This window comes from Heptranchias perlo, chromosome 7 (genome assembly GCF_035084215.1).
Source record: "Heptranchias perlo isolate sHepPer1 chromosome 7, sHepPer1.hap1, whole genome shotgun sequence".
NCBI lineage: Eukaryota > Metazoa > Chordata > Chondrichthyes > Hexanchiformes > Hexanchidae > Heptranchias > Heptranchias perlo.
Genome location: NC_090331.1, coordinates 13,312,004 through 13,335,774, shown reverse-complemented (window position 1 = coordinate 13,335,774; position 23,771 = coordinate 13,312,004). Strand labels below are relative to the sequence as shown.

Below are 23,771 nucleotides of genomic sequence, written 5' to 3'. Positions count from 1 at the left end.
TCCTGGGAGTGTGTCAGTATTTGAGAGGGTCCTGGGAGTGTGTCAGTATTTGAGGGGGTCCTGGGAGTGTGTCAGTATTTACACGGGGTCCTGGGAGTGTGTCAGTAATTGAGAGGGTCCTGGGAGTGTGTCAGTATTTGAGGGGGTCCTGGGAGTGTGTCAGTATTTGAGAGGGTCCTGGGAGTGTGTCAATATTTGAGAGGGTCCTGGCAGTGTGTCAGTATTTGAGAGGGTCCTGGGAGTGTGTCAGTATTTGAGAGGGTCCTGGGAGTGTGTCAATATTTGAGAGGGTCCTGGCAGTGTGTCAGTATTTGAGGGAGTCCTGGGAGTGTTTCAGTACTTGAGGTGGTCCTGGGAGTGTGTTAGTATTTCCAGGGATTCACTCGGAGTGTATGTAAATTTTTAGGGTGTTCCCAATGCTGCACCCACAAACAACAATTATTCACTTGCACCCAGCTCTGCATCGTTTTCCAGGGGAAAGTGATTAACAGGTTAACCTTGGTAGTCAGATGGGCGCAGGGACATTTTTCAAAGAGAAGAAAACAGCCTGATGATTAGAATTGGACATCTATCAGGTATTTGCAAATTAAACCAAAGAACTTCCAATCCAGGCCACGTTTTGTTTCAAATTCAGCCAGGCTTCGGGTTCTGAAGTATTTTTTTACGAGATTAATGGGTTGTGACTATGTGACATCCTTTGCAATACAATGGGACATTCGGAAAAGCACGAACCTCTTTATAATGCACAATATGCTCTGTTCCCAAGGGCCGTGTTGTAACAATAGTGGTTTCTGAGGTCAAGTGGCTCAAAGTGACAAACTAAAAACAGTCACCCAATGATAACCACCATCTGCTCCGGTTACCAAAATAATTAATAATGCTCAGAATATCATATAGAATTACATAGAATGTACAGCACAGAAACAGGCCATTCGGCCCAACTGGTCTATGCCGGTGTTCATGCTCCAAACGAACCTCCTCCCACCCTTCTTCATCTCACCCTATCAACATATCCTTCTATTCCTTTCTCCCTTATGTGTTCATCTAGCTTCCCATTAAATGCATCTATGCTATTGCCTCAACTACTCTTTGTGGTAGCGAGTTACAAATTCTAACCACTCTCTGGGAAAAGAAGTTTCTCCTGAGTTTCCTATTGGATTTATTAGTGACTATTTTATATTTATGACCTCTAGTTTTGGTCTCCCCCACAAGTGGACACATCTTCTCTACGTCTACCCTATCAAACCATTTCATAATCTTAAAGACCTCTATCAGGTCACCCCTCAGCCTTCCCTTTTCTAGAGAAAAGAGCCCCAGCCTAGTCAGTCTTTCCTGATAAGTATATTCTCTCAGTTCTGGTATCATCCTTGTGAATCTTTTTTGCACTTTCTCCAGTGCCTCTGTATCCTTTTTATAATATGGAGACCAGAATTGTGATTTACTCAGATTTGTTCCGTCTCATAGGAATAATTTCACAGCATATTTTGGAAAAGTCAGATTAGATTACAGGAGGTCAATCAGGAAGATACAGAGAACACCAACTACAAAATCTCCTTTGCAGGGTTTCTCTCTGTTTCTGTGCCTCTCCAAGGAGATTACATGGCTGTGGGGGCGGGGGGGGAGGGGAGAAGGGTAGGAAGTGCCTTGTCATGATGCTCCGGCCATCATGAGGGCGAGGCAGGCTCGATGGACCAACTGGTCTTTTCCTGCCCGTCATTTTTGCATGGTCGAATAAAACTTCCGGAAACAAGAGAGGTAGCTGGCTCACCATTTCACTTTCCCATATGCGTGACACTCCGGCATGTTAAACCTGAAAATAGTTTGTGCTTGGGGAGGAGCTCTGCTGTACATCACAAAAATAATTTACAAAGCACTTTTCGACTATATATGTATGTCTATATGACGAATAATGGAATAAAGGAAGAGTCAGGACCATCTGGCACTGCAGTCCCTCAGAGAGCGAACATCTCCTGTGTTATTAAGTCCCAAGATAGTCGTTCGTTTCATATTCTGGGTACATAAAGAATGTGTATTACTGCACAGATATGTCATCGAGGTCAGGTCATAGGATTAGACCCAAGATTTTCATAACATGGAATTAAATAAAAGCAGTGAAAAATTACCATTATGCAGGAAATGACGAGCGTGAACTCTGGAGCTATTTTTTACATTGGTGTCAGGGATGTTCGTACTGCTGCTTCCCAAAGCTGGATCCCAGTTACTAATATCAAGATCTAGCCGCAATTTTTTTTACTGTAGCTCAGTGACATTCATTCCTTTCGACTTTCCTTGCTTACTGCTGCCTTGATTTAATAAATATCTAGCTGCATTGACTTGCCACACATGCACATTCTCTACATGTTCTTTGTTTTCTATCAAATATTAACAGGTCGAATCTTGGTCTATGCTGAGTTAAATGATTTCACCTGGGCAAGCAATAGGGCCATAAAAATTGACCTTAGCGCCCTTAACCAGGAAGGGGGAAAATATCAGGCAGGTGCCCCCAAACCTCATCGCTACCTAATGTGTGTGTGTATTTGTGTGTGCGCACGTGCAGGTGTGCCCATGCATGTGTGTGCAAGTCAGGTAAGGGCATTATTGACTGTGGAACATATTAACAGGAGTAGGCCATTCAGCCGCTGGAGCCTGTTCCGCCATTCAGTTAGATCATGGCTGATCTGTGTATTAACTCCACCTACCCATCTTGGTGCCATATCCCTTAATACCCTTACCTCGCAAAAATCTATCAATCTCAGTTTTTAAATTATCAATTGACCCCCAGCCCCAACAGCTTTTGGGGGCTGAAGAGAGTTCCAGAATTTCCATTACTGTTTGCCTGAAGAAGTGCTTTCTGACATCACCCATGAACGGCCTAGTTCTAATTTTAAGGATATGCCACCGTGGACTCATCCACCAGACAAAATAGTTTCACACCTTAATTAGATCACCGCTTAATCTTCTTTACTCAAGGGAAGCCTAGTCTATGCAACCTGTCGTCATAATTTAACCCCGTTGGCAAAATAGCCCGGACAGTGGTGAATGGCTCTTTGTATTTTAAAATTCTCATCCTTGTTCTCAAATCCCTCCATGGCCTCGCCCCTCCCGCCCTACAACCCTCCAAGATCTCTGTGCTTCTCTAATTCTGGCCTCTTGCACATTCCCTGGTTTTCATCACTCCTCCATTGGCGGCCGTACCTTCAGCTGCCTAGGCCCTAAGCTCTGGAATTCCCTCCTTAAACCTCTCAGCCTCTCTACCTCCCTCTCCTCTGAAGACGCTCCTTAAAACCTACCTCTTTGACCAAGCTTTTGATTGCCTGTCCTTATATCTCTATGTGGCTCGGTATCAAATTTTGTCTGATGACGCTCCTGTGAAGCATCTTGGGACGTTTTACCTCGTTAAAGGTGCTATATAAATGCAAGTTGTTGTTGTTGTACCAGATGCTGGAAGGTTGCCAAGAACCTTACCCCAGCCTGAGGCAGTGCTATCAGCATCAGAGGGGGGGGAAACTGGGGGGGGGGGGGGGGGGCAGAAATCAAAGAGGAACCAAACAGAAAAAAAAAGAATACTGGCTTATTTTTTCATGCAGTACAATAATATAATGGTAATTTTTTTCTCTGCTGTTTTCATATAGAGTTTACAAAATTCTTATTTCTACTCCCCTGAGCTGACCTAAAGTTAGCAGGAAACAATAGGTTATATCCCTGTCCTGTCAGGTGAACAAAAGTGTAAACCAGTCCGTTGTAATGTGCCGCGTACTTTGAACGTAACTTTTGGCCATTTAGCTTGCAGAGTCCGTAGCTAACTCATAGCACAGACAGCGAGTCCCGGCTGTAGTGTTATCAATCTGCTGCTGTAACTGTAGTAATGAGGAGGGCCCGTATCGCTGTCAGATGAAATACTCCTTCTTGCCTTCGCTCACGGAGTCCTGGTAATTGGCATTGTTCTTCAGCGTGGCGTCTGCATTCTCAGCATATTCCGTTCTTTTTGTTTCGTTGGTGCGGTACGTGCCTTTGTGTCTGTACAACAAGCGTCCCATTACAGCAACGACACAGAGGATGACAAAGATCACCACCGCTATCACGCCTGTGAATTTTACAAGGAGAAAAAGAGTTAGTAAGGACTTAGCAGATACTTACACAATAGAAACTGTACGTTCAGGGCACTATAACAACAATGGCTTGCATTTATAGTCTCTTTAACGTAGTAAAACATCCTAAGGCGCTTCACAGGAGCATTAGCAAACAAAATTTGACACCGAGCTACATGAGGAGATAATAGGACAGGTGACCAAAAGCTTGGTCAAAGAGGTAGGTTTTAAGGAGCATCTTAAAAGGAGGAGAGAGAGGTGAAGGGGATTAGAGAGGAAATTCCAGAGCTTAGGGCCTAGGCAGCTGAAGGCACAGCCGCCAATGGAGGGGCGAAGGAAATCTTGGATGCACCAGAGGATTCGGAGGATTGTAGGGCTGGAGGAGGTTACAGAGATAGGGAGGGGCGAGGCCGTAGAGTGTTTTGAATACAAGGATGAGAATTTTAAAACTGAGGTGTTGCTGGACTGGGAACTAATGTAGGTTAACGAGCACAGGGGTGATGAGTGAACAGGACTTGGTGCGAGTTAGGATAAGAGCAGCAAAGTTTTGGATATATCAGCTCAGAATTACAATGCACACAGCTGTCTATATGAAAAACATGATGGAAGAAGGAATGTCCAGGGAGTGTGTATTTTATTCAGACTACGCTCACATTTTATAGAATAAAATAATAGTCGCAAGTGAACGGGACTTAGTTGTACCACATGGAGTGCCGCAAGGATCAATGCTTGGGCCTCAGCTGTTTGCAATATATATCAATGACTTAGGTGAAGGGACTGAGTGTAATGTATCCAAATTTGCTGACAGTACAAAGCTAGGTGGGAAGGTAAGCTGTGAGGAGGACACAAAGAGTCAGCAAAGGGATATGGACAGGTGAAGTGAGTGGGCAAGAAGGTGGCAGATGGAGTATAATGTGTGGAAATGTGAAATTATCCACTTTGGTAGGAAGAACAGAAAAGAAGAATATTTTTAAGAGGAGAGAGACTAAGAAATGTTGATATTCAGAGGGATTTGGGTGTCCTTGCACACGAATCACAGAAAGTTAACATGCAGGTACAACAAGCAATTAGGAAGGCAAATGGTATGTTAGGCTTTATTGCAAGGGAGTTGGAGTATAAGAGTAAGGAGGTCTTGCTGCAATTTTACAGGGCTCTGGAGTACCGTGTACAGTTTTGGTCTCCTTACCTAAGGAGGGATAAACTTGCCTTAGAGGGGAGGCAACGAAGGGTCACTAGATTAATTCCTGGGATGAGAGGGCTGTCCTATAATGAGAGATTGAGTAAATGGGCCTATATTCTCTGGAGTTTAGATGAATGAGAAGTGATCTCATTGATACACATAAAATTCTTAGAAGGCTTGGCAGGGTAGATGCTGAGGGGCTGTTTCTCCCGGCAGGAGAGTCTAGAACTAGGAGTCATAGTCTCAAGATAAGGGGTCGGCCATTTAGGACTGAGATGAGGAAAAATTTCTTCACTCAGAATTGTGAATCTTTGGAGTTCTCTAACCCAGAGGGCTGTGGATGCTCAGTCGTTGAGTATATTCAAGATTGCGATTGATAGATTTTTGGGCACTAAGGGAATCAAAGGATATGGAGATAGGGCAGGAAAGTGGAGTTGAGATAGATGATCAGCCACAATTTTATTGAATGGCAGATCAGGCTCGAGGGGCTGTACGGCCGACTTCTGCTCCTATTTCTTATGTTCTTATGTAAATCTGTTTGATGTCGTTCTAAAAATGTCCATTCTACTATCCCCATGGCAACTCTGAAGTGAGTCGTCCATCCCTGCTAGGTTGCTCTGGTGACACTCCCATATATTCAGGGATGAATCTATGGAAAATGATGAGGGCAACAACTGCAGATCAACCTGAGAGCTAAACTGGAGTCATGGACCTTAGGAACATAGGATTTGCTAGATAAACAAAGATCAAGGTCCATCTAGTTCGCCTTCTACCGTCCTGGTAGTCGCATGATGCAATGATAATGGAGTTGTTGACCTAACATTGCAATCAATCTCTTTCAATTATTCTACAACAGACCCAGACTATGCTGTGAACTGGGAAATCGCCATCTCTAGCTGAGGCTATGGGCAACACAGAAAGTGGCCAAGGCAGGGAGGCCTGTCTCCTGGCTCTCCGTGTAGCTAATAAAACTGACGTTTTTGCAGAAACAACCATAATTCATAAAAAGATCAGTTTTATTATCTGCATTAAGACCTTCAAGTCTGGTTTCCCTCCTCGCTTGGCTTCTCCTACATTACCCAAGCTGTTGGCCAGGGTTGGAGATTTCCCAGCTGAGGGTACGAATTCCCAGGATCCATCTCAGGTAAGTACAGGGAAACTTGAGCCAATCAGGATAAACGAACAATGTTTTTTGAGTGGTTCAAAATGTGAGTCATTCAAGTGTTTCCCAGGAAATGTGAGAAAAAATATACTAGCAGATCTCCAGCCCAAGGTGAATCAGAGGATATGCCAAATGGTGACAGAAAGTGCATGTTATATGCAAGGCCGTGTATATACAAAATTATTTGAACAGGAGACTAGGTGAGGCACACTGTCCGTTCCTCTCTGGAACCTCAGTTTGAATCTAGCCCAGACTGATGGCGTGAAAGTCTCCTCTCCCTGCTGGCCGTGAGGGCCCAATGCAAAATGAGTTTCAATCAGTTTCGTTCAAATCCTAGTGGGCATAAGATTGCCAACCCTCCAGGATTGTGCTGGAGTCTCCAGGAATGAAAGATTAATCTCCTGGACACTGATGCGAGCAAAACCCAGGAGAACAATTATAGGGGTATTAAAAAAATTGTGTGCTCGCTTTGAATACTTTAGTTTATTAATTATAAAAATAATGGAGATGGGGAAAAAAAAAAGCTGGTTGACTGGGCAAGGCTGGTGGAGGCAGGAGGTCATGTGATGAAACCTCCAGGAATACATCTAACTAGAGATGGCAACCCTAAGCGGGCACAGGCCCACCAGACAAACTGACCATAATGTGGCACAAACTGGCATCTGATCAGCCATTGCCCTTTGAAGGATGACTAGTGTGGGAAATGGGAAAACTCACACTGGTGCACTGCAACAACAACTCACATTTATGTAGTACCTGTAGTGTTAAAAAAAAATGTCCCAAAGCTCTTTACAAAAAGGGGAGAAGAAGAAAATAATAGATAAAAGGAAGAAAAGGGCAGACACTGAGAAAGTAGGAGTGATGACCGGAAGCTTGGCTTAAATTTTAGCCCTTTGAAGTTGGGCTGGAGGCACACCATTGCGCCAAAGTAAAGGGCGCCTAACCCTGTGCATAATTTAAGTTTGTACTAGGGGTACCCAACTCTGATTTCTACCAGTTATGGTTTCTTCATTTTACCTCTAATGAAGTAGTGGCCTTGGACAACTGTGATGCTGAGAATTTTGGTGCCCAGCATAATCTTACCTCCAATGACTGCAGAGTCGCTCCTTATTGCATTTGTTAGGAGCTTGCCCTCCTCAATTGCCCCAGCGTTATCTGCAATACAAAGGAATGTTTAATTTACAGCAAGAAAGTGTTGTAAAGTTAAAATGGAAGACAAAACACCACAGCAATCCCTGTAATATGGTCATGTAAGATTTACTTGGTCAGACCCCCATCTGGAGTACAGCGTTCAGTTTTGTTTTGGGCATGGTTGTCACAAACTGGTTAGCCAGGTGGTGAAGGATAGAGTACTACAGCCTAGTCTTCAGTTGCTTGAAGCCTTTATTCACAGAGATCCACATTACCGCCACCACACCCTAGATCTGCTCTCTTGTAAATGGATACAAGAGCGTTCCCAATTGATACGCACCACCTGAACACAATTAACACTAATTGATATAAATCACATGGATACAATTAACAGTGGTACCTCAGAAAAGATATATTAGCCTTGGAGGGGGATCTAGCCCGGATTGACCAGAATGATACCAGGGCTTAAAGGGTTAAATTATGAGGACAGGTTTCATAAACTTGGCTTGTAGTCACTTGAGTTTAGAAGGTTGAGAGGTGATCTAATCGAGGCCTTTAAAATTATAAAGGGATTCGATAGGGTAGATACAGAAAAACCATTTCCTCTGGTGCGGGAATTCAGAACAAGGGGGCATAATCTTAAAATTAGAGCGGGGCCATTTTGGAGTGAAATCTGGAAGCACTTTTCACACTGAGAGTAGTGGAAATTTGGAATTCTCTCTCCCAAAATCTTGTGGATATTGGGACAATTGGAGCTTTCAAGACTGAGATTGGTAGATTTTTGTTAGCGAAGGGTATCAAGGGATATGGACCAAAGGTGGGTAAATTAAGTTCCTTTTCAAACTGTTAAAGAAAGAACTTGCAAAGCTCCTTTCATGTCCTCAGGATGTCCCAATGTGCTTTACAGCCAATGAATTGATTTTATGTTCTCCACCTACATTATAACAGTGATTACACTTCAGGAGTACTTCATTGGCTCTAAATTGCTTTAAGACGTCCTGAGGTCATGAAAAGTGCTATATAAATGCAAGTTCTTTCTTTCCTTCTGTGCTCTCTTGCGATTATGTCAGACATGTTATTGTATTTAGATCTCTTAAACACCATTAAAAATAATACCAAAGACTTCAAAATCATACATTCATATATATTTTTCTTCAATTGGCCACATTTTTGGGTGCTAACTTTTAACTCATTGACTAATCTGTGGAAAGATTTTGTTAAAGATCAACTTTTTTTTCGAAGCACCGATGGTAAAGTTGGGGTAAAATGTGAGCATTTCAAGTATTTGAACTGCTCAGTGCTCTGACGGCCTACATTACAGGCCTACGAAAAGTACAAACTGCTTTCTTTACCTTTGACATTTATACTTTTCATGAGAAAAGAAGCCCTGGGATTAATTACAGTAATCAAGCTGTTTATTTTTCTTCTTCAAGGCTGATGCAGAGAAACAGTGAATGCTGTCAAGGAATATAGTTGCCATTGAGGCTGGTGTCCTGTTAATCATATGGTTCACGATAAGACAGACTTCGCTATGTAGCACCCGGGAAGGGAGGAAGGAAGGGAGAGAGGGAGGAAGGAAGGGAGAGAGGGAGGAAGGGAGGAAGGGAAGGAGGGAGGGAGAGAGGGAGGAAGGAAGGGAGGGCGAGAGGGAGGAAGGGAGGGCGGAAGGAAGGGAGGGAAGGAGGCATGGAGGGAGAGAGGGAGGAAGGGAGGGAGGAAGGAAGGGAAAGAGGAAGGGAGGGAGGGAGGTAAGGACGGAGGAAGGGAGGGAAGAAAGAAAGAAGACCGACCTACCTCAGGACGTCCCAAAACCCTTTACAGCCAATGGAATACTTTTGAAGTGTAGCCACTGTTGTAAGGTAGGAAACGTGGCAGCCAATTTACACACAGCAAGGTCCCACTAACAGCAATTAAATAAATGACCAGATAATCTGTTTTAGGTGTTGGTTCAGGGATAAATGTTGGCCAGAAAACTGGGAGATCTCCCCTGCTCTTCTTTGAATAGTGCTATGGGATCTTTTATGTCCACCTGAGAGGGCAAACGGGGGCTCAGTTTAACGTCTCATCTGAAAGACAGCAACTCCAACAGTTCAGCACTCCCTCAGTACTGCACTGAAGTGTCAACCTAGATTATGTGCTCAAGTCTCTGGAGTGGGGCTTGAACCCATGGCCTTCTGACTCAGAGATGAGAGCGTTACCACTGAGCCAAGACTGTCACCTTGATAAAGTAAATGAATTACTTTGAACAGCAGTCACTTTGCTCTTCTTCAAGTCATGTCGCACCATCATTAACATCCATCCAAACACAAAAACAAGGTCTTATCTTAAAATCTCAGCCAATGAATGACACCTCCGACAATGCAGCACTCCCTCAGTACTGCACTGGGGTGTAACTTAAATTATGTTACTCAAGTTCAGAGTGGGGCTTAAACCTACAGCCTTCTGACTCAGAGGTGAGGGCTGCTACCAATAGAACTGAGCTGAGAACAGGCCTTACAAGTTTTGTGTCATTGAACCTTAACTACCTAAAAATGAATCTCATGTTTTTATAAAATCAAATTGTTGCAAAGAAATGTGAACTTCCTCCTTTTTATGTCAGTTCTATTTCTGTTCGCTTTTGGAGAATACTTTTAATTAAACATTGAATGTTGATGACATCACTGAGGGAGCACTCTCAGAGCACGAACTGAGCCCGACAGAACAAGGCGGATAAATTTAGATCAGTAAATAAAGTCAGTAACCAGGGATAGTTCTGCATGTTCAATCATCTCCTTCACATTCGACACTTGTGACATAGAGGAGATGCTTGGAAAAAGGTGCTAAGTATTTTATCCACTCTTAGTAATATCAGTAGATACATTATTTTACCCCGTCGATGTAATCTGGACTCGAACCCATTCAGTAGAGTGATATTCAATAGCTCAAGAGTTGCCGTATTGGAGCTGCAGAATTATTAGGCACCACCAGATGAAGCTATTGCGAATCAGAATTCCAATATTATTAAGTACCTACTGGAGTGAAGGTCTGCTTTACAACCAAAGTACAGGGACCGTACTTTTTGCGTTCTATGTACTAGGTTAGCCTATTTATGTCATAGAGTCATAGAGTTATACAGCACGGATAGAGGCCCTTCGGCCCATCGTGTCCGCGCCGGCCATCAAGCCCTGTCTAATCTAATCCCATATTCCAGCATTTGGTCCGTAGCCTTGTATGCTATGGCATGTGAAGTGCTCATCCAAATGCTTCTTGAATGTTGTAAGCAATTTTACAACACCAAGTTATAGTCCAGCAATTTTATTTTAAATTCACAAGCTTTCGGAGGCTACCTCCTTCCTCAGGTGAACGATGTGGAAATGAAATCCTCGAAATGAAGTCGCATTTATAATTCACAGAACAATGCTTGGTGAGTACAGACAGTTTTTTCAACTGCCCGTTGCCAAGGCAATCAGTGTGCAGACAGACAGGTGTTACCTGCCAGGTCTCTCAGAATATACAAATCACCAAAAAAAACAACAAACAAAAAGAAACAGAGATAGAGAGGTAGAAACATAGAAAAGACAGCAACTGACCCGTTATATTAAAAACAGATAACATTTGTTTGCTGGTGGGGTAACGTGTAGCGTGACATGAACCCAAGATCCCAGTTGAGGCCGTCCTCATGGGTGCGGAACTTGGCAATCAATTTCTGCTCGACGATTTTGCGTTGTCGTGTGTCTCGAAGGCCGCCTTGGAGTATGCTTACCCAAAGGTCGGTGGCTGAATGTCCTTGACTGCTGAAGTGTTCCCCGACTGGGAGGGAACCCTCCTGTTTGGCGATTGTTGCGCGGTGTCCGTTCATCCGTTGTCGCAGTGTCTGCATGGTCTCGCCAATGTACCATGCTCTGGGGCATCCTTTCCTGCAACGTATGAGGTAGACAACGTTGGCCGAGTCACAGGAGTATGAACCATGCACCTGGTGGGTGGTGTCCTCTTGTGTGATGGTGGTATCTGTGTCGATGATCTGGCATGTCTTGCAGAGGTTACCGCGGCAGGGTTGTGTGGTGTCGTGGACGCTGTTCTCTTGAAAGCTAGGTAATTTGCTGCGAACGATGGTCTGTTTGAGGTTGGGTGGCTGTTTAAAGGCGAGTAGTGGAGGTGTGGGGATGGCCATAGCGAGGTGTTCGTCGTCATTGATGACATGTTGAAGGCTGCGGAGAACATGGCGTAGTTTCTCCGCTCCGGGGAAGTATTGGACGACAAAGGGTACTCTGTTGGTTGCGTCCCGTGTTAGTCTCCTGAGGAGGTCTATGCGATTTTTTGCTGTGGCCCGTCGGAACTGTCGATCGATGAGTCGAGCGTCATATCCCGTTCTTACTAGGGCGTCTTTCAGCGTCTGTAGGTGTCCATCGCGTTCCTCCTCGTCTGAGCAGACCCTGTGTATTCGCTGGGCCTGTCCATAGGGGATGGCCTCTTTGACGTGGTTAGGGTGGAAGCTGGAAAAGTGGAGCATCGTGAGGTTGTCCGTGGGCTTGCGGTAGAGTGAGGTGCTGAGGTGCCCGTCTTTGATGGAGATTCGTGTGTCCAAGAAAGAAACTGATTCTGAGGAGTAGTCCATGGTGAGCTTGATGGTGGGATGGAACTTGTTGATGTTATCATGTAGTCTCTTCAGTGATTCTTCGCCGTGGGTCCATAGAAAGAAAATGTCGTCGATGTATCTGGTGTATATTTCTTTCTATGGACCCACGGCGAAGAATCACTGAAGAGACTACACGATAACATCAACAAGTTCCATCCCACCATCAAGCTCACCATGGACTACTCCTCAGAATCAGTTTCTTTCTTGGACACACGTATCTCCATCAAAGACGGGCACCTCAGCACCTCACTCTACCGCAAGCCCACGGACAACCTCACGATGCTCCACTTTTCCAGCTTCCACCCTAACCACGTCAAAGAGGCCATCCCCTATGGACAGGCCCTGCGAATACACAGGGTCTGCTCAGACGAGGAGGAACGCGATGGACACCTACAGACGCTGAAAGACGCCCAAGTAAGAACGGGATATGACGCTCGACTCATCGATCGACAGTTCCGACGGGCCACAGCAAAAAATCGCATAGACCTCCTCAGGAGACTAACACGGGACGCAACCAACAGAGTACCCTTTGTCGTCCAGTACTTCCCCGGAGCGGAGAAACTACGCCATGTTCTCCGCAGCCTTCAACATGTCATCAATGACGACGAACACCTCGCTATGGCCATCCCCACACCTCCACTACTCGCCTTTAAACAGCCACCCAACCTCAAACAGACCATCGTTCGCAGCAAATTACCCAGCTTTCAAGAGAACAGCGTCCACGACACCACACAACCCTGCCGCGGTAACCTCTGCAAGACATGCCAGATCATCGACACAGATACCACCATCACACAAGAGGACACCACCCACCAGGTGCATGGTTCATACTCCTGTGACTCGGCCAACGTTGTCTACCTCATACGTTGCAGGAAAGGATGCCCCAGAGCATGGTACATTGGCGAGACCATGCAGACACTGCGACAACGGATGAACGGACACCGCGCAACAATCGCCAAACAGGAGGGTTCCCTCCCAGTCAGGGAACACTTCAGCAGTCAAGGACATTCAGCCACCGACCTTCGGGTAAGCATACTCCAAGGCGGCCTTCGAGACACACGACAACGCAAAATCGTCGAGCAGAAATTGATTGCCAAGTTCCGCACCCATGAGGACGGCCTCAACCGGGATCTTGGGTTCATGTCACGCTACACGTTACCCCACCAGCGAACAAATGTTATCTGTTTTTAATATAACGGGTCAGTTGCTGTCTTTTCTATGTTTCTACCTCTCTATCTCTGTTTTTTTTTGTTTGTTGTTTTTTTTGGTGATTTGTATATTCTGAGAGACCTGGCAGGTAACACCTGTCTGTCTGCACACTGATTGCCTTGGCAACGGGCAGTTGAAAAAACTGTCTGTACTCACCAAGCATTGTTCTGTGAATTATAAATGCGACTTCATTTCGAGGATTTCATTTCCACATCGTTCACCTGAGGAAGGAGGTAGCCTCCGAAAGCTTGTGAATTTAAAATAAAATTGCTGGACTATAACTTGGTGTTGTAAAATTGTTTACAATTGTCAACCCCAGTCCATCACCGGCATCGCCACTTCTTGAATGTTGTGAGGGTTCCTGCCTCCACAACTCTTTCAGGCAGTGAGTTCCAGACTCCAACCACCCTCTGGGTGAAAAAGTTCTTTCTCAAATCCCCTCTAAACCTCCCGCCTTTTACCTTGAATCTATGCCCCCTTGTTATAGAACCCTCAACGAAGGGAAAAAGCTCCTTAGTATCCATCCTATCTATGCCCCTCATAATTTTGTACACCTCAATCATGTCCCCCCTCAGCCTCCTCTGCTCCAAGGAAAACAAACCCAATCTTCCCAGTCTCTCTTCATAGCTGAAGCGCTCCAGCCCTGGTAACATCCTGGTGAATCTGCTCTGCACCCTCTCCAAAGCGATCACATCCTTCCTGTAGTGCGGCGACCAGAACTGCACACAGTACTCCAGCTGTGGCCTAACCAGTGTTTTATACAGCTCCATCATAACCTCCTTGCTCTTATATTCTATGCCTCGGCTAATAAAGGCAAGTATCCCATATGCCTTCTTTACCACCTTATCTACATGTTCCGCCGCCTTCAGGGATCTGTGAACTTGCACACCAAGATCCCTCTGACCCTCTGTCTTGCCTAGGGTCCTCCCATTCATTGTGTATTCCCTTGCCTTGTTAGTCCCTCCAAAGTGCATCACCTCGCACTTTTCCGGGTTAAATTCCATTTGCCACTGTTCCGCCCATCTGACCAACCCATCTATATCGTCCTGCAGACTGAGGCTATCCTCCTCGCTATTTACCACCCTACCAATTTTTGTATCATCAGCGAACTTACTGATCATACCTTTTACATTCATATCCAAGTCGTTAATGTAGACCACAAACAGCAAGGGACCCAGCACAGATCCCTGTGGTACCCCACTGGCCACAGGCTTCCAGTCACAAAAACAACCTTTGACCATCACCCTCTGCCTTCTGCCACTAAGCCAGTTTTGTATCCAAAGTGCCAAGGCACCCTGGACTCCATGGGCTCGTACCTTCTTGACCAGTCTCCTGTGCGGGACTTTATCGAAGGCCTTACTGAAATCCATGTATACCACATCCACTGCGTTACCCTCATCCACACGCCTAGTCACCCCCTCAAAAAATTCAATCAAATTAGTCAGACATGATCTTCCCTTGACAAAGCCATGTTGACTATCCCTGATTAATCCTTGCTTCTCCAAGTGGAGACTAATTTTGTCCTTCAGAATTTTTTCCAATAATTTTCCTACCACTGATGTTAGGCTCACTGGCCTGTATTTCCCCGGTTTTTCCCTACTCCCCTTCTTGAATAATGGTACTACATTAGCGGTTCTCCAGTCCTCTGGCACATCCCCTGTGGCCAGAGAGGTTCTGAATATATGTGTTAGAGCCCCCGCAATCTCCTCCTTTGCCTCACACAGTAGCCTGGGATACATTTCGTCCGGGCCTGGGGATTTATCCATTTTTAGGCCTGCTAAAACCGCCAATACCTCCTCCCGCTCGATGTTAATATGTTCGAGTATATCACAGTCCCGCTGTCGTATTTCTATGTCTACGTCGTCCTTCTCCATAGTGAAAACAGATGCAAAAAATTCATTTAGAACCCCTCCTACATCTTCCGGCTCCACACACAGATTGCCATTTTTGTCCCTAATGGGCCCTATTTTTTCCCTAGTTATCCTCTTACCCTTAATATACTTATAAAACATCTTAGGATTTTCCTTTATTTTGCTCGCCAGTGTTTTTTCATGGCCCCTCCTTGATCTCCTAATTTCTTTTTTAAGTATCCCCCTGCACTTTTTGTACTCCTCTAGGGCTTCCTCCGTCTTTAGCCTTTTGTATCTGCCAAAAGCCCTCCTTTTTTTCCTAATCCATTCTCGTATATCCCCTGACATCCAAGGTTCCCTGGAGTTCTTGGAACCACCCTTGACCTTTACGGGAACATGTGGCCATTGTATGGTCTCAATCTCCCTTCTGAAAGACTCCCATTGCTCCGATGCGGATTTTCCTACAAGCAGCTGATCCCAGTCCATTTTGGCCAGATCCTGCCTTATCCTATTAAAATCGGCCTTCCCCCAATTTAGAACCTTTATTTCCGGCCCCTCCCTGTCCTTTTCCATGACCACCTTAAATCTCACCGAATTATGGTCACTGTCACCAAAGTGCTCACCGACGAGCACTTCTTCCACTTGGCCGGCCACATTCCCTAGAATTAGGTCCAGTACCGCCCCCTCTCTTGTAGGACTTTCTACATGCTGGCTCAAAAAGCTCTCCTGGATGCACGTTAAGAATTTTGTACCCTCTAAGCCTTTTACACTCTGAGTATCCCAGTTAATATTGGGGAAGTTGAAATCCCCCACTATTATTACCCTATTATTTGCACAATTTTCTGAGATTTGCCTACATATCTGTTCCTCTATCTCCCCCTGACTGTTTGGGGGCCTATAGTACACTCCCATCAAAGTGCTTGCCCCCTTTTTGTTTTTAAGCTCCACCCATATGGCCTCATTTGAGGAACCTGCTAATATATCATCCCTCCTTATGGCAGTAATTGATTCTTTAATTTTAATTTTTTTATTTTTTATTCGTTCACGGGATGTGGGCGTCGCTGGCAAGGCCGGCATTTATTGCCCATCCCTAATTGCCCTTGAGAAGGTGGTGGTGAGCCGCCTTCTTGAACCGCTGCAGTCCGTGTGGTGACGGTTCTCCCACAGTGCTGTTAGGAAGGGAGTTCCAGGATTTTGACCCAGCGATGATGAAGGAACGGCGATATATTTCCAAGTCGGGATGGTGTGTGACTTGGAGGGGAACGTGCAGGTGGTGTTGTTCCCATGCGCCTGCTGCCCTTGTCCTTCTAGGTGGTAGAGGTCGTGGGTTTGGGAGGTGCTGTCGAAAAAGCCTTGGCGAGTTGCTGCAGTGCATCCTGTGGATGGTGCACACTGCAGCCACAGTGCGCCGGTGGTGAAGGGAGTGAATGTTTAGGGTGGTGGATGGGGTGCCAATCAAGCGGGCTGCTTTATCTTGGATGGTGTCGAGCTTCTTGAGTGTTGTTGGAGCTGCACTCATCCAGGCAAGTGGAGAGTATTCCATCACACTCCTGACTTGTGCCTTGTAGATGGTGGAAAGGCTTTGGGGAGTCAGGAGGTGAGTCACTCGCCGCAGAATACCCAGCCTCTGACCTGCTCTCGTAGCCACAGTATTTATATGGCTGGTCCAGTTAAGTTTCTGGTCAATGGTGACCCCCAGGATGTTGATGGTGGGGGATTCGGCGATGGTAATGCCGTTGAATGTCAAGGGGAGGTGGTTAGACTCTCTCTTGTTGGAGATGGTCATTGCCTGGCACTTATCTGGCGCGAATGTTACTTGCCACTTATCAGCCCAAGCCTGGATGTTGTCCAGGTCTTGCTGCATGCGGGCTTGGACTGCTTCATTATCTGAGGGGTTGCGAATGGAACAGAACACTGTGCAGTCATCAGCGAACATCCCCATTTCTGACCTTATGATGGAGGGAAGGTCATTGATGAAGCAGCTGAAGATGGTTGGGCCTAGGACACTGCCCTGAGGAACTCCTGCAGCAATGCCCTGGGGCTGAGATGCTTGGCCTCCAACAACCACTACCATCTTCCTTTGTGCTAGGTATGACTCCAGCCACTGGAGAGTTTTCCCCCTGATTCCCATTGACTTCAATTTTCAATTAATATTGCGACCCCCCCTCCTCTTATACCTCCCCCTCTGTCTCGCCTGAAGATTCTGTACCCCGGAATATTGAGCTGCCAGTCTTGCCCCTCCCTCAACCATGTCTCTGTGACAGCAACAATATCATACTCCCATGTGTTTATCAACACCTTCAGTTCATCCACGTTATGTGCAAGACTCCTTGCATTAAAATAGATTCCATCCAGCCTTGCCCCTACATATTTGCCCTGTCTTCCAAGCTGACCTGTTTTTTTCTCAATATTTGGCTGCACATCACCCCCTATTGTAGCTCCACTCTGTATCCCATCCCCCTGCCAAGTTAGTTTAAACCCCCCCCCAACAGTGCTAGCAAACCTCCCCGCAAGGATATTTGTCCCGCTCTGGTTCAGATGCAACCCGTCCGACTTGTACAAGTCCTACCTTCCCCAGAAGCAGGCCCAGTGATCCAGGAAACTGAAACCCTCCCTCCTGCACCAACTCTTTAGCCACGCATTCATCTGTTCTATCCTCCTATTTCTATACTCACTAGCCCGTGGCACTGGGAGTAATCCAGAGATTACAACCTTTGAGGTCCTGCTCTTTAATCTGCTACCTAGCTCCCTAAATTCTTGATGCAGGACCTCATCTCCCTTCCTACCTATGTCGTTGGTCCCAATGTGGACCACGAGCTCTGCCTGTTCACCCTCCCCCTTGAGAATGCCCTGTAGCCGCTCAGTGACATCCATGACCCTGGCACCAGGGAGGCAATAAACCATCCTGGAGTCACGTTTACAGCCACAGAAACGCCTGTCTGTTCCCCTTACGATAGAATCCCCTACCACTATAGCTCTTCCACTCTGTTTCCTCCCAGCCTGTGCAGCAGAGCTACTCCTGGTGCCAGAAAGTTGGCTGCTGCTGCCTTCCCCTGATAAGTCATCCCCCTCAACAATATCCAAAGCGGTATATTTGTTTGAGAGGGGGACGGCCACAGGGGACCCCTGCACTGCCTGCCTGCTCCTCTTACTCTGCCTGGCGGTCACCCAATTACTTCCTGCCTGTACAACCTTTACCTGCGGTGTGACCATCTCACTAAACGTGCTATCCATGACGTTTTCAGCAACACGAATGCTCCATAATGAATCCATCCGCAGCTCCAGTGCCGCAATGCGGTTTGTCAGTAAGTGCAGCTGGATACATTTCCCGCACACATGGTCGTCAGGGACACCGGAAGGGTCCCTGATTTCCCACATAGAGCAGGCAGAGCATAACACGAGGCAGGGCTGTCCTGCCATGGCTTACCCTTTAACTAATTAATTCAAATTAAATGAATCCCACCAATTTCACTTCAATTAAAAGGTATACTCAAGGGCCCTTGCTGAACAGCAGTCCCCCACTACACAACAGAGACCCGAGAATCCACAAACTCTAACCTTAGACAAATTCAGCAGGAAAATACTCACCAACCACTTACCTCTTCCTTGGTGACATTTAATAATATCATAAATCATTCATGCTACTTTTCAGTGAGTCGGGAACCATCAATAATTGGGGGAAACATTACTTTGTTGTACAATATATATATATATAGAGGAGTAATCTAATCGAGGTGTTTATAGTGATAAAAGGATTCGGTAGGGTAGATACAGAGAAACTATTTCCTCTGGTGGGGAATCCTGGACAAAGGGGGCATAATCTTAATATTGTAGCCAGGCCATTTAGGAGTGAAATCAGGTCGCACTTTTTCACAGAAAAGGTAGTAGAAATCTGGAACTCCCTCCCCCAAAAGGCTGTGGATACTGGGTCAATGGGACTTTTCAAGACTAAGATCGATAGATTTTAGTTGGGTCAGGATATCAAGGGAATCAGCAAAGCAGATCCAGAAGAATTGATCACTATGGGAAAGAATTTAAATAGCATGGGGACATGAATCAAAAATTAGGGAGGGGGAAGATTTCACAGCAGTAATCGAATTCAGATTTACATCATTAGTGCACCATAGCCTTGCACCGTGAAGAGGTGAGAGATCAACCCTCTATCTTATAGGTCTGGGCTCACCTCAAACCCAGGGTCCTGCTGTTATCACAGTGCTATCACAGTGCTTCACTCAGTTACCTAAATGCTCTTCTTTACACAATGCATAGAACTAAAGAGTTAAGTGCCTGGTAATGAGGGTACCATAACTTTACGAGCCATTAAAAATGGATATGCACTATCCCCTCTGCTGGTATCAGGCAATATCTACTCAATCAGAAGGTCACACTTCAGAGACTTGAGCACAAAATCTAGGCTGACACTCCAATGCAGTACTGAGGGAGTGCTGCACTGTCGGAAGTGCTGTCTTTCGGATGAGACGTTAAATCGAGGCCCCACTTGCCCTCACAGGTGAACGTGAAAGGTCATTTGCACTGTTCGAAGAAGAGCAGGGGAGTTCTCCTGGTGCCCTGGCCAATATTTATCCCTCAGCCAACATCACTAAAACAGATTATTTGGTCATCATCACATTGTTGTTTGTGGGACCTTGCTGTGCCCAAATTGGCTGCCCATTTCCTATATCATAACAGTGGCTATGCTTCAAAAGTATTTCACTGGCTGTGACTTTGTGACGACCTGATGTCGTAAAAGGAGTTAAAAGTTTTTCCTTCTTTCTTTCAATTGTGTTCTCTTATTCATAATATCATGTCATTCCTTTCCGCTATAAAGATACAGATTTGCTAAGTGTTGAGCTCAAAGTGTTCTCTTATCTACGGTATCTCGCTCACTTAACACAGTGATGTTTCTTTTTAAAGTGTTTCAGACATGCTTTCATCCAGCACAGGCAAGAAGTGTGCTTCTGATGCCTCATCATGTTTATACCCATCTGCACAAGCTGTAGAATATATAAAGTTTGAGCTAAAGAGCAGAGTTTTCCCTCTATATCTTCAGTGTATGACATTTTTTTTCTTCACTTACATCATTTGTTCTCAAGTGGCATTGATGGGTCTATTTGCCAATAGACCTCTGTCTGCAAGCTGGAAGAGTCCAGTGTAAAATGAGTTGACAGTCTCAGTCCAACTGTTTGTGGCTTTGATCCAAAGCACAAAAGTGCCCTTTTGGATTTTAAAATTCTTATCCCCATGTTTAAATCCCTCCATGTCTTCGCCCTTCCCTATCTCTTAACTCCTCCAGCCCTCTACAACCCTCCAGGAACTCTGCGTTCCTTCAATCCTGGCCTTTTGTGCATCCCCCACTTCCTTCATTCCACCACTGACGGCTGTGCCATCAGCAGGCCAGACCCTAAGTTCTGGAAATCCCTTCCTAAACCTCTCTGGCTCTCTACCTCGCTCTCATCCTTTAAGACCCCTCCTTAAAACCTACCTCTTTGACCAAGCTTTCAATATAGATAATTGTGAAGTGGTACATTTTGGTAGGAAGAATAAAGAGACCACATACTCCTTGGAAAATAAGAGTCTAAATGGGGTAGAGGAGCAGAGGGATCTGGAGGTACAGATACACAAATCACCAAAAGTAGCGACACAGGTTAATAGGGCCATAAAAAAAGCAAACCAAGCAGTTCTGGAGGGATAGAATTGAAAAGCAGAGAAGTTATGTTAAACTTGTATAGAACCTTGGTTGAACCACACTTGGAATACTGTGCACAGTTTTGGTCTCCATATTATAAAAAGGATATAGAGGAACTGGAGAAGGTGCAAAAATGATTTACTAGGATGATACCGGAACTATCAGGAAAGACTGAACAGGCTGGGGCTCGTTTCTCTAGAAAAGAGAGTACTGAGGGGTGACCTGATAGAGGTCTTTAAGATTATGAAGCGGTTTGATAGGGTAAACATAGAGAACATGTTTCCACTTTCGGGGGAGACCAGAACTAGGGGCCTTAAATATAAGGTAATCACTATTAAATCCATTAGGGAATTCAGGAGAAATTTCTTTACCCAGGGAGTGGTTAGAATATGGAACTCGTTACCACAAGAAGTAGCTGAGGTGACTAGCATAGATGCATTTAGAGGGAAGCTAGATAAACAAATGAAGGAGAAAGGAATAGAAGGATATGTTGATAGGTTTAGATGAAGTAGGGTGGAAGGAGGCTCTTGTAGAGCATAAACAACGGCATAGACCTGTTGGGCCAAATGGCCTGTTTCTGTGCTGTACATTCTATGTAATTCTATGTATACTTTTGGTCACCTGTCCTAATGTCTCCTTCTTTGGCTCAGTGTAGTTTTTTGCCTGTGAAGCTCCTTGGTAAGTTTTACTATGTTCAAGGTGCTATATAAATGCAAGTCGCTGTCGTTGTTGTATTTTGTCACTAAGTTGGTCCGAAAGGCTGCAGGTTGACTGATGAATTGGGAAAAATGTCACGTGGTGAAGTCAAGGGTCTTTTGAGGGTTGGGGCTAAGGGACAATGCTGGGTCACAGTAGTCAGAGCTTTACTCTGCACTTATCCATCCTTTATCTGACCTGGGAGTGTTTGACACTGGCACTGAGTGCCTGAAATGGAAAGTGTCCCATTCCTCAGTACAAAGATCCCTCTCACCCTGATTGTCTGTACTCTGCACCAGTAAAACAGCACGCTGCATATTTCAGTAAATCATCCCAATTTGTTTTGTATAAACAGTATACAACGTGCAGAAAAACCTAACATCGTGCTTAAGAGTCTCCAAACCAAACTACTGAGAATCCATATCACTACAGTTTCTATTTGTAGTGCCAAATCTGTCCCACTATTTACTAAGCCACAGAATCATAGAATTTTACAGCACAGAATGATGCCATTTGACAAAATCACTCAGTGACCGTAACGAGTTCTAACTTTAATCCCCACCAGTAGCAATTTCAAGGTGACGGACAAAATCTTCTGGATTAAGGGATGAAAGTGGCTCACATAGGGGGTTTCAAAGCACTCTACATTATGTGCTGCATGCAATAGTAGATGCCCCTTCACATTCATAGAAACCTAGAAATTTCAGGACAGAAGGTGACCATTTGGCCAATTGCTGCACCTGTGCCAATGCTAGCTCCAGGGCAGACCTACCTACTCTAATCCCATTTCCTTGAACTCTTTAATATTTTTTTCTCTAAGCCCCTCTTTAATTTTGTGACTCACTCTGTTTCACTAGCCTAATTTCTAATTCCATATTCTAATAGTGTTATGGTTGAAAAAAAATTCTTCTTTCTGCTTCCAATACTAACCCCATATTTACGCCATCAAGGGAGTTACTCAGTGAGTCTGATTTTTTGAAAGAATTAAATATTTGAACAAAACATCTTTCTTCATGCAGTTATTCAACCAAGCAAGCTAGCTTTGTGCTGGTGTTTCTTTATCTGTAAATTTATATTTTGAACCTGCTCCAAATGCATCGTTATTTGCTATGCCTATAATACCAGTGGAGGTGAAGACAGTAAGTCAATTATTTATTAATTGTTATTTTTGTAGAAACCTCATTTGTACAAATTGGCCAATTTGGTGCTATCAGTCTATTAGTGTGAACACATTATTTGTTCCTCAGGGTGCCCACATGGACCAGTTTCAACTAAACAAAGTTGTTTTTCCCAATAATACAATGATACTCCGAAGAGTAATTTCTGACTTGCTCAAACTTCACTTCAGAACGTATAAATATTAAAACTCAGCAAACTCATTTGTTTAATATTAATAACCCTTTGATGTCCCAACAGAACAGTATCTGCTTGGCAACAACTCCAGCATTCGCATCTTAAAGAGAACTACAGACATTCAAGGAGATACTAACAACAAAGAATTACATCTCAGAATTACATATGTTTTTATATTAAACCAGATGATAAATCAGGCTAGATCGGAGGATACACTGCTTGGTAAGGATGGGGATTTTATATTATGCAGGGCACTGTGCATTATTCTGCTGCTGAGGAAGAGCTGTGTCCCTTTAAGACCAGGTGGTCACCAAACGTTCCTCAGAACTTAATACAACTAGGAATCTTCAACAGGTATTTGTTTAGCTTAAGATAAAATTCAGTTGACATGACACCTTTGTATTTCAATACCCGTACAAATATCAACACGTGCAAAAATTAATCTAAGGGGGTACAATGTAAAACTGGACGAATTATGTTTTTTATTTGCTGAATAAGCTGCTATGAAATCTAGTGCATAACTCACATCTTCTAAATTTAGGAAAAGGACTTACTCAACGCCTTAAGTTTTCCAAAAGAACATGCCAAAAAATGTGGATGCGCCTTACAAATCTTGCCTTTGCAATAGATAAAAAGGTTACAAAAACCCAGAATACATGACAGTCTATCTTTACACAAAATGGCCATCCTTTAACTATTCTTGTATTTTTTTCTAAAAATAATGTTATGTACAAGCAAGGACACTCAACTACAGGGGACTCAACCTTTATAAGGTAAATGCAAAAGCATTTGCAAACTGCA

The 23,771-nt window shown here is 44.7% G+C and overlaps 1 protein-coding gene across 1 annotated transcript in view; it reads right to left on the bottom strand.

Annotated features, from left to right (window-relative positions):
• Positions 1 to 3,871: 3,871 nt before the first annotated feature.
• The window catches only part of LOC137323446 (contactin-associated protein-like 5), a 630,151-nt gene continuing 610,251 nt past the window's right edge, over positions 3,872 to 23,771 (bottom strand). Inside the window, exons 27-28 of the mRNA XM_067986920.1 lie at positions 7,514 to 7,585; positions 3,872 to 4,084 (exon numbers count right to left, since the gene is read on the bottom strand). Of these exons, the coding sequence (XP_067843021.1) occupies positions 3,888 to 4,084; positions 7,514 to 7,585 (269 nt within the window). The 3' untranslated portion in view covers positions 3,872 to 3,887. The remainder of the gene's footprint in view (positions 4,085 to 7,513; positions 7,586 to 23,771) is intronic.